This window comes from Scatophagus argus, chromosome 6, assembly GCF_020382885.2.
Source record: "Scatophagus argus isolate fScaArg1 chromosome 6, fScaArg1.pri, whole genome shotgun sequence".
Lineage (NCBI taxonomy): Eukaryota > Metazoa > Chordata > Actinopteri > Scatophagidae > Scatophagus > Scatophagus argus.
In genome coordinates, this window is record NC_058498.1 from 8,655,451 (window position 1) to 8,670,934 (window position 15,484).

A 15,484-nucleotide genomic window follows, 5' to 3' on the forward strand; every position below is an offset into this window, starting at 1 on the left:
TGAACTTTACATCACATGAAATAGCAGAGGAGCTTTTTATCTTATTACCGTGAAAAGTGAATGTTGACGAGCATCACATACAGAGACGTCATCAAGAGAAACTCCAAAATAGCAGATGATCTCCTCTCTCAGGGGCCTTAACACTTAGTGAGCATGTGAGGATTCTGTGTTTTCAGTCGTATAATAAAGGCTTGTTTTAGTAGTCGGTCTTGTGGCTTTCTAGTAACAACACTGTCTTTCTCACACATCCACATTGTGGGATTCACGTTGGACTATGGGTCTGGCATGATCAGAGAGTAACACACAATAAACTCCTTTTGTGCAAATATTTCGAACTTCAGAGAAATTTGAAGGAATAGTTTGACATTTTAGTGGTGCGAGGAGACAGATTGAATTACCTTTGGACAGAGCCAAACTAGCAGGTTCCCCCTGTTTGCAGTCTTTGTGCTAAGCTAAGCTGCTGAGTGTAACCTTATATTTAAGAGACTGATGAGAGGAGTGTCAGTCTTGTCGCGGCACAGACTGTACATATGACTTGGACATAAATACACAGTATACCATGCAGCCTCTGTTAGACTAGCAGACTGTCACTCCAGTCGTCTACAAGAAAGGCTGTGGATGAGTCCACCCACACACGAACCCAGTGATTTTTCTAATAATTTCTCCCCATTTAGATTCTGTCAGGCAGCGTCTGTTTACATATTGCTTTTGAGGCTGTCCCCATCTGCTTTCAGCATACTATTTTATATATTTATGTCTGTATCTATATCTATATATATCCTGTTTCAGCACTAAGCAGTGGTAGAGGAAGTGACATTACAGCTGGAAAAGTGCCAACCCGCCCAACCCCTTCTACTTTTTATCAAGCATTTTCTACTTACAAAACTAAGCCCTGCTGACAAAGGAGGTTTACATCCTCTTCACATGTCAGTTTTACATTTTCTGCGCATTTTATTGGCTTCATAAGAATACATTACTAATAAAGTGTAATGAAGTCTTTAATAAGATCATCTAAGATGCATACATGCCATCTTTTTTCCTGTGTCTCACAATATGGCAACATGAAAACAGTTTTTCTCTTTTATTGCCCTTTATATCACAATTAATTGTTATTTTAAATGATTTTAAGTAATTCTGAAGGTTATGAAAAGTACGTGGTTGGTCAGAAGCTTGTCTTTTCTGATTTTAAAGTAAATTTTATAATCTTTTTTGATTTTGTCATTTGGTTGAGAGTACTGCAAAAATAAACCCTGCTCCCATTCTGATTTCCAGGCCTATGAGCGCTCTGAAAGTGAGGAGGTAGCCGTCATCGTTCAGCTGGTGAGGAAGATCCTCATCGTAATCTCTCGGCCTGCTCGCCTCCTGGAGTGTCTGGTAAGCTGAGAGAAAATCTCTTCCTAATTGAAAATGAGATTACTTCGATTGAAACAAGTAAAAGTCAGTACATGTTAAAGGTTGGACTGAATGAGATTCTGATTCTTTATTCACTCTTTGAACTGAGATGTGTGTGTGTTACCAGAACACGAGGCTGATGATATTTAAATTTAACAGTGTTTCCCCTTTAGTACATAAAAAGCTCAGATATTTCAAAACCTCAACAGATAAAACCAAAAACATCCACATGGCTGAATAATTTGTGGGTAAACTGACTGGACTTGAAGCCTCTAGGATGAGAAGTTGAATAACCTTAAAGCTTACAGCTTACAGCTGCCTTTTGAACTGCACCTGTGATGCAGTTTAAACACTTGCTTTCGCTATTTCCTGCTCTGAGTTCAGTTTGGCAGGATATCAGACTGATGAGACTTGAATGCTGTTCACAGGAGTTTGACCCGGAAGAGTTTTATCACTTACTGGAGGCAGCAGAAGGTCATGCCAAAGTCGGCCAGGGAATCAAGACCGACATCCCTCGGTACATCATCAGTCAGCTGGGTCTGACCCGGGACCCATTAGAAGGTAAAGCTCTGTCTGGAAGTGAAGCCTTGAGTTCAGTTTGCACTGCAGCCCAAAGTGGCTCTCACGTGTGGCTCAGAGCTGATGACACCCCTGACAGCACACACTGTGAGAGAAATGTGATAGACATGTCTTTCATGTCACTTTGTAATGGTACCGGACTTGCATCCTATAATAAACCTTTATGAACATTTATACAAAAATATAGCTGCAGCAGGTCAGACTGGGGAAAGTCCTCTGAGGTGTTACTGTGCAGGCTGAAAGTCAGGTTGAGTCAGTTTAAATATTTCATAAAGGTTTTACTGCCACATAAACAAGCTGGACGGTAGAACCAGTTTTTCTCCGGAACGTGACTCTACAATACATGACACACGACAACTTTGGGATGGTCTAACAGAATGTGAGGTTCACTGAAAAATGTCTAATAACATGTGAAATCTCTTTCTGTTTCTAGACATGGTGCAGCTTGAGCAGTATGATGCCAGCCCTTCAGTGTCAGTGGAGCCAGATGCTAATGTGGAGGTAAACTTTCACTTTATTATTACTGACTACCTGTAAACGTGCACAGTATTGGACAATCTAAGAAGTTATGTTTTAAGGTTAAAAACTAAAAATATGTGCACTCTTAATGTATGCTTTTTCTTTGTAGTTGCCAGTAAACCATCAGGGACACTGACTACACTGTAATAATCAGTATGACAGTACTGCTTGTTTTAGCATCATGTTTCTGCTTCCTTTCTATAGAGTAAAGCCCCACAGACGCTCACACCAACTCGAAGGAAACCTCTTGAAAGTGACTTTGAAACAATCAAACTCATTAGTAACGGAGCTTATGGGTAAGAAGAAAGGGACTTTCTTATGTGAATTTACTTCACCTGTGTTTATTCGTCTTCCACAAGACTTGTTACAACCTTTTTTTGAAATTATTTTAAACCAAGAACTACAAACATGTCCATGAGTATATCAAGTCTCTCTTATCTCTACTTATCACATCAGACACTTAAGGCCTCCTTTTGCTCAAAGAGCCAGTGAGTTTGTGCCGCTTGGCCCACGTTTCCAATGGTTTTCTTGAAACCTTTTTGCTGTTTAGTGTAAACACAATAGTTCTAATGTGGCTCATGTGGGTTTTGACAGGGCCGTGTATCTGGTCCGTCACAAGGAGACCCGCCAACGATTTGCCATGAAAAAGATAAATCGTCAGAACCTGGTCCTGAGGAACCAGATCCAGCAGGCTTTTGTGGAGCGAGACATCCTAACTTTTGCTGAGAACCCCTTTGTTGTCTCCATGTTCTGCTCTTTTGAGACACGACGGCACCTCTGCATGGTCATGGAGTATGTGGAAGGTAAAGTGGAGCGAGACTGCTGTTAATGATCCGCATGTTGGCGATTTAGACATAGAGCTCTGTCTCAACTAGAACAGTTTACAGTAAGTGATAATGTAGCGATAAAATAATCAGAAATTAGTCGAGGCAACAGATGCCGAAGTGAACACAACACTTATGGGTTTCTGTTTCGTTAAGGTGGGGACTGTGCCAACCTGCTTAAGAACATGGGTCCACTGCCTGTAGAAATGACAAGGATGTACTTTGCTGAAACAGTCCTGGCCTTGGAGTACCTTCACAACTATGGTATCGTGCATCGGGACCTCAAACCTGACAAGTGAGAACACAAATCAGCTCCCACTTCACTCCTGTTTAAGATTTTTGCATGACAACAGCAGCGTCTTTGCTTAATCTATTGAGTATGGCCCGCCTCTGACTCAATGCTCTTCCTTTACTTTAGCATTCATTGAATTCAACAGCATTAAATTACTGAAAGGTCATGGCCTGGTCTTCAGTCTGCTTATGTTGAGGATGATGATTTTGTGGTTTTCCAACAGCTTATTGATCACATCCATGGGACACATCAAGCTGACAGACTTCGGCCTGTCTAAAATTGGCCTGATGAACATGGCCACCAACCTGTACGAGGGTCACATCGAGAAAGACACACGAGAGTTTGTAGACAAACAGGTGAGACTGTACAAAGTGTCTTTTAGCGTGTGAGACAAACGACGACAGTGGTTTCTGTTGCCCTGACTTGCGTTGGTGTGTTTGTGAAGGTGTGTGGCACTCCAGAGTACATTGCCCCAGAGGTGATCCTCAGACAAGGCTATGGGAAGCCAGTGGACTGGTGGGCGATGGGGATCATCCTTTATGAATTCCTGGTCGGCTGTGTTCCGTTCTTTGGAGACACACCTGAGGAGCTTTTCGGACAAGTTGTCAGTGGTGAGCTGCCAAAAAATGAGATCAGTCGTTTAATAGAGAAGTTGGTTTTTACGATTTACTACTTGTCATCGTTGCATTGGTGGCCAAATTTAAAGAGAGCCAATAGAGGCAAATAATTTGCCATTTTAAAATACAAAATTTCTGTTTTGCCGTCTTCAGACTGACTTTTGACACTGCAAAAATGATTTCATTTCATCAGTCTAACTTGTTTTTCTGTTTTTTGGCAGATGAGATCATTTGGCCTGAAGGAGACGATTCCTTACCTGCTGATGCCCAGGATCTGATCACCCGCTTGCTCAGACAGAGTCCTTTAGACCGACTAGGAACTGGTACTGCTCAGTTAACTGCTGATTAAAGAATGAAAAGCTACAGCTGATGGCCTTGAATTAAATATATTTTGCCTTTTGAGTTTTATTGAATTCTTGAGGTTGCAGTGTTTTTAGAACTGTGGTGTTGCTGTAGGTGGCGCCGCGGAGGTCAAACAACACCCTTTCTTTCTGGGTATTGACTGGAATGGACTCCTGAGGCAGAAAGCTGAATTCATCCCTCAGCTGGAGGCGGAGGACGACACCAGTTACTTTGACAGTAGGTTACAGTTGAGATTATATTGCATTCTAATTAGTTCTGACTTCGCGCTTAAAGAGTGTTTTCACACATTTTAAGCTGGGTAGACAAACACTCTCTGTCTGCTAGTGTAACAGCAAAGCAAAGCATTTGTAGTGGCTTCCTTCCTTTGTGGAAATTTCTTTGAAGAATTTTCTTTGAAATCTTCTCTTCTTCCCCGTTTTCAGCTCGTTCAGAGCGTTACCATCATTTGGCGTCCGACGAGGATGAGGAAACCAATGATGAAGAGTCTTCCTTGGAAATCAGACAGTTTGCTTCGTGGTCGCATCGGTTCAGCAAGGTGAGGGCCACATGTGAGCGCTGAAGGCTCAAAGAGTGAAATTACTGGTGGAAACAAAACTTGAAACATTACGCTGACAGTGTTTACCGAAGTATTTCAACAGACATATTGAAAAGAAATATGTTCCCATATGGTCCATCATCTTGAAGCTCATCAATACTAAGCTCAGCTCTCTCGCATCGTCTCTCCTGGTCAACCTCTCAGGTTTACAGCAGCACAGAACACCTGGCGACGCCGTCCAACCTGAGCTTCTCCTCTGACCGCAGCCACAGTGAGGACAAGGAGGACCGTGGGGACATGGGAGGACTCAGTACCTCCTTGAGTCCAGCAGAGGGCAGCGTTGAGCGTAGACATGCTGGACGCATGGCGAGGTGGGTGAAAGTCTAAGATGTGTTGGGAAAATTGACTGAAATGATTAACCGATTATAAAGCTAGTTGGCAACTAATTTTCTTTCAACTAATCAATGAATCGACTAATTGTTGTGCACCATAAACTGCTTTGACTCCTATTGTAGCATTTTGGATTGCTTTGTGCTTTTTGTAATTGATTGGAACTTTGTCGCCAGGTTACTTATAAAGTTGCTGCTGAAAGACTGCATGAAATGAATGATTAATTTGCCCTTTAAGAACGCTCTCCCGACCAAAACACGGCGCATTGTTGTGTGATCACTTGGATTTTCCCGTTCAACTGGTCTTTGGCTGTTTGTAGTCTTCGCCCTCGGGCCTCATCCAGCTCCTCCCAGTCTGAGAGGAGCACCAGTCCTCTGGTGATGAGCAGCACCCACAGCCTGGAGACGATGCCCCGCTTTGCCCTCTCCACAGATGATGAAGGTAAATCCAGGCTGATGTTTCTGACATTTCTGTTCACAATAAACTGTACAGCCATGCTTCTATTACAGGCACGAGCAGTGAGTGTATTTGTTGCTTTTTTTGTTTGTTTATTGTTTTTTTTACCTTTATCACCTGTGGTTCCTGTAGCTGAGGTGGTTGTGTCAAACCTTCGGAGGATCAGGATTCGCAGCAACAGTACCGGGGCCAAACACTCATCTCCCAAGGAGCCCACAGGCCCTCGACGATTCGGTAACCAGCTGGAAACACCAGACAGGCAGCGGCTTCCCTGTGGAGGGAAGGTTCCCAAGTCGGCATCCGTCTCAGCCCTGTCTCTCATCATCACTACAGGTACACAAGGTTATCATTGTTATTGAACTTGAGAATGTTTGGGGGGGGAAACTGATCTAAATATGTACACTATAACTGCTTAAGTTAAAGACAAAACAGTTAATTAAACAAAAGACTACAGATCACAACACTTCCTGTTACGTAGACTAACTAAATCTAAGCCTACAATATTGTCTGATATTTGTAATCATGGAAGTGAAACAGGCCATTGTTTAGAATTTCCTAATGAAGGAAAATGAACTGTACTGGATACTCCTGAATGTTAACTATTTGTGTATCATTCAAATTTAGGTGGTTAAAAAATATTTTCAACAGCAGCACCGTCTTTCTGGAGAGGTTCATAACGCAAATTTTCACAACAACTTTTTTATAAAAAGTCAGTGATTGTTCTGTGGACACCTTCAGAGGGCAGTGGTCTTGTGCTCGTTTCAGATGACTCGCCCGGCGGGCTCCAGCCCAGTCCCATCTCCCCGCGCTCCCTGTCCTCCAACCCTTCGTCCCGTGACTCGTCCCCCAGCCGCGACCTGACGCTCAGCCCCGGCAGCCTGAGGCCTCCCATTGTCATCCACACTTCAGGAAAGAAGTACGGCTTCACTCTGCAAGCCATCCGTGTCTATATGGGCGACAGTGATGTGTACACAGTCCATCACATGGTGTCGGTGAGTGTCACCACACAAGGCTTAACACTGACGTCTTCCTGAAAACACACACAGCTTTAACCGTTCAAGTAGTGTGTTTTACTCTGATGACACTAAACCAGAAGCGAGAGGTATAACAATAGTTATGTAATGCTCGCATCAAACTCTCCTCCTCTCCTCACTCTCACTGTGTTGCTGTTTTAACAGAGTGTGGAGGAGGGCAGCCCGGCTCACCAGGCAGGGCTCCGCACTGGAGACCTCATCACCCACGTGAACGGAGAGTCTGTCCAAGGCCTGGTCCACCCTGAGATGATAGAACTTTTGCTGAAGGTACAACAACTCGCTCACTCAGTCTTCTGCATCACTCACTTTGATATTTATTTTAAGTTGTTTTGTTTTTGACACAAGTGGATCAGTCTTTGTTGCCTTTTGAAATGTGCAGAGTGGCAGCAAAGTGACGCTTCAGACCATAGCGCTTGAGAACACATCGATCAAAGTGGGTCCAGCTCGAAAGACCAAAAACAAAGGCAAGATGGCTCGTCGCAGCAAGAAGAGCAAGAGGAGAGATAATTATGACAGGTGAGAATCCGAGGTTTGGTTTTCTGTTGGGCTTCGCAACTCTGCAGCATTACTCATCTTTTCTCTACTGTGTGTGTGTGTGTGTTAGAAAAACACAGCCGCGTTAATGCTTTGTCTCCCTCTAGTGTCTGATACTGGTAAGTGACGTTTAGTGGGGCAGCTTGGTATTACTTTGTATTAGATTCCATCCAATGTATGTTATATTCTATTATGCTGGTAAAGATTTTTACCCAAACTGTATAGATCAACAATACAATACAGCAGTCATTAATACACTAGTGAATTTTCTTGTATGACATGTCCAAATGTCTGCTGTGCAGCCAGTCCATATCACATATCACACTCCTGTTCGGTTCCTCCTCAGGCGACGAAGCATCTTGAAGAAGCTGTCCAAGCAGAGCACAGTGATGCACAGCAGTCGCAGCTTTTCCTCAGGTCTCCACCACTCAGTTTCCTCCAGCGAGAGCCTCCCAGGCTCCCCGACGCACAGCCTGTCACCCGGACCCTCCACACCTTGCCGGAGTCCAGCACCCGACCATCAGGCCTTTGGTGAGCTCAGTGTGGCTTCAGAATTATTCATGATGACGTGAAATGTTTTGGTGGTTTTTGATTTCAACATCTGAAAACCATAATAAAATACTGAGGTTTCTGCAACTTGTAATGTGCGATATGTACAACTTTTTTTTTCTCTACTTCCCAGACAATAACTCCCCACAGAGCACATCTCCTTGCTCCAGTTCTCCCAGTTCCCCAGCTGCACACATCCGTCCCAGCTCTCTCCACGGCTTGGGCTCCAAACTCAACACACAGCGCTACACCAAGGTGAACCGCCGAAAGTCAACCAGCAACATCCCCCCCTCGCCGCTTGCTTGCAACTCCTCCTCATCTTCCACACAGCCTCTTTCTCCACAGCGCTCCCCCTCTCCGCTCTCAGGCTTTGCCAAAACCCTTCACACCTACCACGGCAAAACCTTGTCCCCACCCACCATTGTTAGACATATTGTCCGGCCCCGCAGTGCCGAGCCGCCTCGATCTCCTCTGCTGAAGAGGGTACAGTCCGCGGAGAAGCTATCTGGTGTGTATCATGCAGACAAGAAGTCGTACACCCCCCGCAGGCACACGCTGGAAGTGCCGTTTTATGGTGAGGGGGACCTGCTGGGCGACTCGGAGGCAGAGGGTACCTGTGGAGGCGCCTACACTGGGGCCGATCACAGCAGGCTGGGGGGATACATCAGCAGCCAGAGGACGAGGGACTCTGAAAGATCTGAGCAGCTGGTCGTGATGCGAAAGCTCAACCTATCAGAGCGCCGGGACTCCTTTAAGAAACAGGAGGCGGTGCAGGAGGTGAGCTTTGATGAGCCGGACGAGAAAACCAGCACCACGGATACAGTGACAACCACAGCTCCAGGAGCCCAAACACATCATCAACAGCAGCATCACAGGATGGCCTGGGTGCTCACTCGACCCCAAACCAGCGAGGAGGTGGAGCTGGAAGTGCCGGTGGTGAGGAGGTTCACACTGGTGCCCCAGATCGCCGTGCAGGGGTCAACGGAGAGCGAGCAAGATGAGTGGGAGCCGTGTTCAGATGGAGAGGAAAGCGGCGAGCAACCCGAGCCAGAGGTGGCCGTCAATTCATCTCAGCCACAGCAGGCGGGACGTCCTCCTGCTGACTGCAGTCAGACAGCAGAAACCACCTCTGCTGTTCATCAGGTTGGACCATCAGCAGAGTGCAGAGAGGACACTACACAAAAAAGCATCTGAGGACGTCATAACTCAGCGCTGCTCTCATTTCCACTTCTCATATCCTTCTGTTTTTTTGTTTTGTTTTTGTTTTTTTTTCAAAAGTTGTGCTCATTTACAAACTTGTCTGGCAGAGTGCGAATGGGACAAGATTTTACTTGAATTTTGTAATTGTAAATATTCGCCTCAAGGCATTGCAGGCGCTCTGGTCTTATTTATTATGTTTGTAAACTATGATGAGTTCGTAACAGGGAAAGAGGGGAGCTCTCATTGGTTGAATAGCCAAGGCTCAATGTTTTGTTTTTTTTTTATTCATAAAATGTGGTTTTATGTCTTTTGACTTTGTTTTCAATAAATGTCTGCTCTTTGAATAGATAGTTGCATAATTGTTGAAGGACCAAAAGGTACAAGAAATCATTTTCAAAGCTGAAATTGTGATTCAATTTTTTTTCTTTATTTGCATCAGTTTAGATATGAACAGTGCAGGTTTCCGATGTGTAATACTGCTATTATCTTGATGTTCATAAACCAAAGAATGGCCTTTGGTTCACACTGTGACCAACATGGTTGATATGTCATTTTCCAATCACTTTAGCCAGACCCTTCAGTTTTATCTACTGATGTTTTGCTGCTTTGCGTCAGCCTTTAACAGCAGGATGACCTACAAGAAAAAAACATTAAAGCTATCAAGCACTGATCAGCATAATGGAAAGAAACTGCAGGAATTTACAAGTTTCTGAAGACTGCAGAGTTTTGCATGGCTGGAATTCTTGAATTTTGTTCATGAAACAATAACTTAAGTAGGAGAAGAAACAGCAGCAACAGCAGCGCTGAACTACAGTTGCCTGACAGGAAGCAGACATGAAAAGATTAGCGGCCCAAGTACTTCCACTGACCTGTTGATCATGTTGCTTGCAGTGTGATTTCAGTCACAACGTTGTTCTTCTTAAATGTGGCGCAGCAGTCAGTGCAGGTGAATGTTTCACCGTGACTGTCCGTGTGTGACTTACAGTACAGTCTGTTACGAAGACGATTTAAAACGGCTGTTATGTGCTGTGACGTTAGTGCAATGTTTGAAGTCACTTTGAAATCTTCTGTGTTTGTAATCTCAATTTAACATGAAGACCTTTCGGAGTTCGTGTTTTAATCGTTTTTTTTCCACCCTGGTATCTTGACTACGTCTCATGAAAGATGAGGGTGAAGCTGCAGAACCTGACACGTCCTGCTTTGTGGCTCCTCGATCAGAAACTTTGTATGATGCCGTATCGCACAGGTCTCTCAAGTTCGTTTTTATTTGTTTTCTCCTGCTCCCGTCCGTGAACACTGGTTCAGCATGGCTGCGTGTCTCGCTGTAATAATTTGTCCTACTCAAAGCAGGAAAAATCTACGTCTTCTTCGGAGCCTGGAGGGAATATTTTTCTGTTTGAAACATTTTGGTATTTATTTTTTGGTCTTTTACTAATATTTACAAGACATTTTGTACCTGGGAATGTGCTGGATCCTCGTGTGTTTTTGTATGTGGGTGTGTGTGTGTGTGTGTGTGTGTGTGTGTGTGTGTGTGTGTGTGTGTGTGTGTGTGTTTCTCATCCCTGTTTTTCTCCCCCACATGAGCATGAAAGAGACACGCTACCTAAAAGACCTGTTCCTACATAATTTACTGTGTAGTGATGTTTACATTGAGGGGGGTGAAATGCACTAATCTGTTTATACATGAACTTTGCAAGTGAATGTTGAAATTAAGCTGAAAATGACAGAGGGAAAACCTTACATTGAATCCAAACCCAGGGCTTCTTTGATCAAATGTTTTATGTCTTTGTATTGTACAAATATTGATGTATATTTTGATAAACAGGATGTTTGATTCCATATGTGTTGAAGGACATGATATGCACAATGACAATTTGAGGCCCCAGGATTTCGGGAAGTCTGGCTTGAGGGAATGGGCAGTTTTTATAGAAAACCTTGTCGGGATTCGCAGCAGTATTTCACATCCAGTACAGGCTGGATGTACTTCACATTTTTCCACTACAGAGACTGAGTTTTGACGTTTATTGTCTTTTCTTTTTTTTTTTGTTTTGTCAGTCGCTGTTGCTGGCTTTTGTACGGACTTTCTCCCGAGTCTTCTGTTTATAAAACCAGAATTATTGATATTACTCAAGTCCTTCTTCCTCCTTAAAAGAAAAAAAAAGTCCTTATAGGATTGTGGTGTCAGCACGGAGAGACTGTGTCGCTGAATGGCTCGGTTATTTTTGCAGTGACAGAATTGTTTACAGTGGACAACCATGCTATGTACTGTACAGACATTTTATATCCTGTGGCTGTTTATGATGAAACTACCCTCACTGGATACGCAACAGGACACTTGTAGATGTAACATTTCTGTTTTTGGTTTGTTCTTCTGAAACTGTTAAAGAGTAATTTAGCACCAAGCTGAGAAGTATTTAGTGCTGCACGCACTTAAGTAACTGGTTTATCATCAGCTCTTTGAAAATACCTGTTTTCATAGATGTAAAGGAGCAAGCTGGTTTTAATACGTGAGCTCAAGCGGTTAGATTTCTGCTTGAAAAACCTGATTTCTTCTTCTGGTTTGCGATGTCTCTACATGTTGCACAGCTGGTTCTCAGCTGGTGTTAAACCTTCTCTCAAAGAACAAACTGGCAGATCAAACTGTTGTACATGTGCATGTGTTCTCCTGTGGACTCTTCTGTTCGGTGCATGCTGCATGAGACAAGCACACATCTGTAATACTTGATTGCATGGTATACCGGTGATGTCGCCCCCCCACCCCCACAACCGTACTGTTTTCTTGTGCAACAAAATAAATTTGTATTTCTCTTTGCCTCATTCTGACTCCGTTGGTGGTTGAGTTCATTGTACTTTTACATTGTTTTCTATGCAGAGAATTTCATTGAGCCTCATATAGGCCACAGAGTGGGATATTAATTAGATATAATAAATCTGTCAGACTTCTTTCACCTCACACTTTCTACATTGTTTGCAACTATCTGACACATAAAACTGAGATCTTATAAAAGATAAATATTCTGTGTTCCACCTCCTTATGGCACCGTTCAGCTGCTGTCAGTGCATGTGCCTTTGGAGGTAAATACACTATGTAGACAAAAGTATCCAGACACACCTGTTTATGGAGCTGTTTTTCAGGGGTTTGGCTCGGCCCCTGACTTCCAGTGAAGGGAAATCTTAATGCTTCAGCATACCAAGACATTTTGGACAATGCTATGCTTCCAACTTTGTGGCAATAGTTTGGGGAAGGCCCTTTTCTGTTCCAACATGGCCATCCACCAGTGCACAAAGCAAAGCTCAAGATCAAGCCATGGTTGGTTGAGTTTGGTGTGGAAGAACTTGACTGATCCGCACAGAGCTCTGACCTCAACCCCATCCAACACCATTGGGATAAACTGGAACAGAGATTGTGAGCCAGGCCCTGGTGTAATGGTCAGTGGCCCAATACTTCTGTCCATATAGTGTATTATTCGATCTGGAACCGGTGAAGTAAATTTTCCGACTGTTTGTAATGCAGCAGTTTTATTTCCAAACCGCCAGGTGTCACTAGCGCGCATACAAACTGAATTCCACAGAAGAAGTCCCGTGTCCTTCACAACAGCAAAGATGGCGACTGCTACAAAAATCATTCAGAGGCTCCGAAATTTGTTAGCTGGGGTAAGAAACACAACGTCTGACAAACTTTATATCCTAGCTGGTTTATCTCCCGGAGACTTGCTAATGTAGCAGGCAGAAACTGACGAGTCTAGTGAGCTTTTCATAGCTAGTCAGCTAGATGATAGCTACAAGCTACACTACGGAAGGTACCGCTAATAGTTAACTAGTCTGTTTTGACAGTGCGTCTTTTTTTAGTAGTATTTAGTATCAGTAGTTAAGTTAATGCAATTATGCTTCCTTTTCAGCGCGACCTGCAAGCAAAACTGCAGCTGAGATATGAGGAGATTGCAAAGAGGTGAGACAATGTGCATTAGCATTTCTCCGTGACAGCTAAGGTTACCCGGCACCCCCTCGGAGCTGCTATACACTCATCCTAAGACACTCGTGTTGTCTCTGGGGACGTGTTGAGCCCACTTAATAGCGTTTATACAACGCAGAGTGGTGTGTTGATGTCTTACCTGGCGGGCCAGTTAACGTTAGTCTCGATCACGGCTGAACAATGACAGCTAATGAGTGGTTGAACTTGAAACACTGGGCTACTGTACGTTTTGTCGCTGTGTGAAACTTTTATTTTTGCTACTCAAAGGAGGACTAGTTGTGGCGTTTGTGTGCTTTGAAATTTGACACCTGCTGCCAGACCACGTGTAAGTGTCAGTTAATTCAAAGAAATGGTTCAATTAAAAAACTTAAGTCACTGTGCAGTTTATCATGTAGCTATATCTCAAGGTGGCCATGATGGATCCTATATCGTCATCTCAACTAGTACCTGAAACACCTCAACATGCTCTCACCATGCAAAAAAATGCAACTGAAATGAATTTAGTAGTGTGGGTCTACTAAAATATGACACTAAAATTCAGCTTAGGTAATTATAACAGTTGTGAACAGAGTTACCTTTTCTTCACAGCAGAAATACAGTCAAGTCAAGTGTGCAATTATTATTATTTTTTTATAGGACACAGCCACCACCCAAACTGCCTGTGGGCCCCAGCCACAAGTACGCCTTCAACTACTACTGCACAAGAGATGGGCGCAGAGAGTCAGTACCCGCCACAGTTGTCATGTCTTCACAGAAGGCTCTCACCGCTGGAAGGTAAACGACTCAATCATTGCATTTTCATGTTGATTATAACGAGGCAACAGCAATGCTTTAATCCCCAGCTCCATGTCCACAGGCATGACACTGAACAACAACTCGCTCTCAGTGACCATCAGTGTCTAAGTGTGTGTGAATAGGGAACGAGAGGCACATTGTAAAGCACTTTGGATAAAATCTGTATACATATGCATCCATTTAACCTTTATCTTTACCTGCCTGTATTAGGCTAAAAAAGTGGAGCAAGCAAACCTGATCAGGGGCCTGATTTCTGTTAATGACCAGAAATGTTATGTGCTCACAGACTGAATACCAATAAGTGATTTCAAATGTCATGTAGCTACCCAGTTAATGTCAACTATTGGAAAGTGATGAAAAAATATCCAAATACAAATTTAGACCAACTTATGACCTACTGTGAGTGATTCACTCGCTCTCTGCAGTTACTTTTGTTTAAAGCCGTGTCAGAACTTTAATTTGAAAAACCAGCACAGCACGTGTTAAGTTTACCACATAAACGCTTAAATCTAACTCAGATGTGTATCAGCAACTTCAGCGCATTTTTGCGACTCGCACATTAATCCACCTGTTTGGTACACCTGCCAAAGATGCTCCAGTGCTCTGACCTGTTGATCTGACGTCTTTGAATGTGAGCTGGATCCTCTTGCTGGCAGAGTGTGAAGTTAATAAAACAGCTAGATTATTACTAATGACTGAAATATTCTGACTGTAATGAACATTAAAGTACCAGTTGTGGCTTCTTGATTCTTCTGATTTCTTGTAGTCAAGTTTCTGCGGCCCCAAAGCTTCCAGTGACCCCGGGTTCTTCATATAAGGAGCCATCCCTCTCCACAGACCAGCCGTACCTCTGAGCATCAGCAACCCGAATTCTCCTTCCAGACCTGCTGCTGAGGCCTGCTTGTGTTGGTCGTATCCTGTACAATAGCAAGTGTGAATAAAATGTGTTCTATTTCAGTTTTTTGTCCAGCTGGTTATTTTGATAAGATTATGAAGTGGAAACACTCTGGTTTAGATAATTGTTGAGTCTCACTCCCACTGTGTCTGTTTAAGACCAGGCAATGAGACTCGGCCACCTTTCTCCGCAAACATTCACCCCATCTTTAGTGTTTGAAGCTGAATTTGTAGAAGCTTGAGGTGGAGCTGATTTTAACTGTTTTGTAAAGGACTTAAAGTTTTAAAAATTAGCGACACTTTCACAGTGGCAGACGTCCACGTCTCAAAATACACATGTAGAAAAGAATAAAATAACTGCAAAGAAAGGCAGCAAATCCTTTTAAATTTTGTGAAGAAGAAAAAAAAAAAAAAGAATACAACAATTACCAAAATAGTCGTCTTTAGTATTCGGTTATGTGAAGTCAGCAGCCAGCACCTGAGAGGATTGGAAACACCTGTATGTGTGTGTGTGTTTGTGTGTGTGTGTGTGTGTGTG

The 15,484-nt window shown here is 43.4% G+C and overlaps 2 protein-coding genes across 3 annotated transcripts in view; both read left to right on the plus strand.

Annotated features, from left to right (window-relative positions):
- The window catches only part of mast3b (microtubule associated serine/threonine kinase 3b), a 28,882-nt gene extending 18,086 nt beyond the window's left edge, over positions 1-10,796 (plus strand). For both annotated transcript variants that reach the window (XM_046391687.1, XM_046391689.1), the window contains 19 exons: positions 1,273-1,374; positions 1,821-1,953; positions 2,405-2,472; positions 2,695-2,786; positions 3,085-3,293; positions 3,471-3,609; positions 3,830-3,962; positions 4,052-4,217; positions 4,445-4,546; positions 4,680-4,802; positions 5,009-5,121; positions 5,326-5,492; positions 5,831-5,952; positions 6,100-6,300; positions 6,733-6,959; positions 7,146-7,268; positions 7,381-7,517; positions 7,882-8,066; positions 8,218-10,796. In XM_046391687.1, coding sequence (XP_046247643.1) covers positions 1,273-1,374; positions 1,821-1,953; positions 2,405-2,472; positions 2,695-2,786; positions 3,085-3,293; positions 3,471-3,609; positions 3,830-3,962; positions 4,052-4,217; positions 4,445-4,546; positions 4,680-4,802; positions 5,009-5,121; positions 5,326-5,492; positions 5,831-5,952; positions 6,100-6,300; positions 6,733-6,959; positions 7,146-7,268; positions 7,381-7,517; positions 7,882-8,066; positions 8,218-9,278 — 3,603 coding nt within the window. In that variant the 3' untranslated portion in view covers positions 9,279-10,796. The remainder of the gene's footprint in view (positions 1-1,272; positions 1,375-1,820; positions 1,954-2,404; positions 2,473-2,694; positions 2,787-3,084; positions 3,294-3,470; positions 3,610-3,829; positions 3,963-4,051; positions 4,218-4,444; positions 4,547-4,679; positions 4,803-5,008; positions 5,122-5,325; positions 5,493-5,830; positions 5,953-6,099; positions 6,301-6,732; positions 6,960-7,145; positions 7,269-7,380; positions 7,518-7,881; positions 8,067-8,217) is intronic.
- A 2,006-nt stretch (positions 10,797-12,802) lies between these two features.
- Positions 12,803-15,009, plus strand: ndufa7 (NADH:ubiquinone oxidoreductase subunit A7). Its single transcript, XM_046391935.1, has 4 exons — positions 12,803-12,938; positions 13,184-13,233; positions 13,894-14,031; positions 14,819-15,009. The coding sequence occupies exons 1-4, from the start codon at positions 12,888-12,890 to the stop codon at positions 14,904-14,906; spliced, it is 327 nt and encodes a 108-aa protein (XP_046247891.1). The 5' UTR covers positions 12,803-12,887; the 3' UTR covers positions 14,907-15,009.
- The last annotated feature ends 475 nt before the right edge of the window (positions 15,010-15,484 follow it).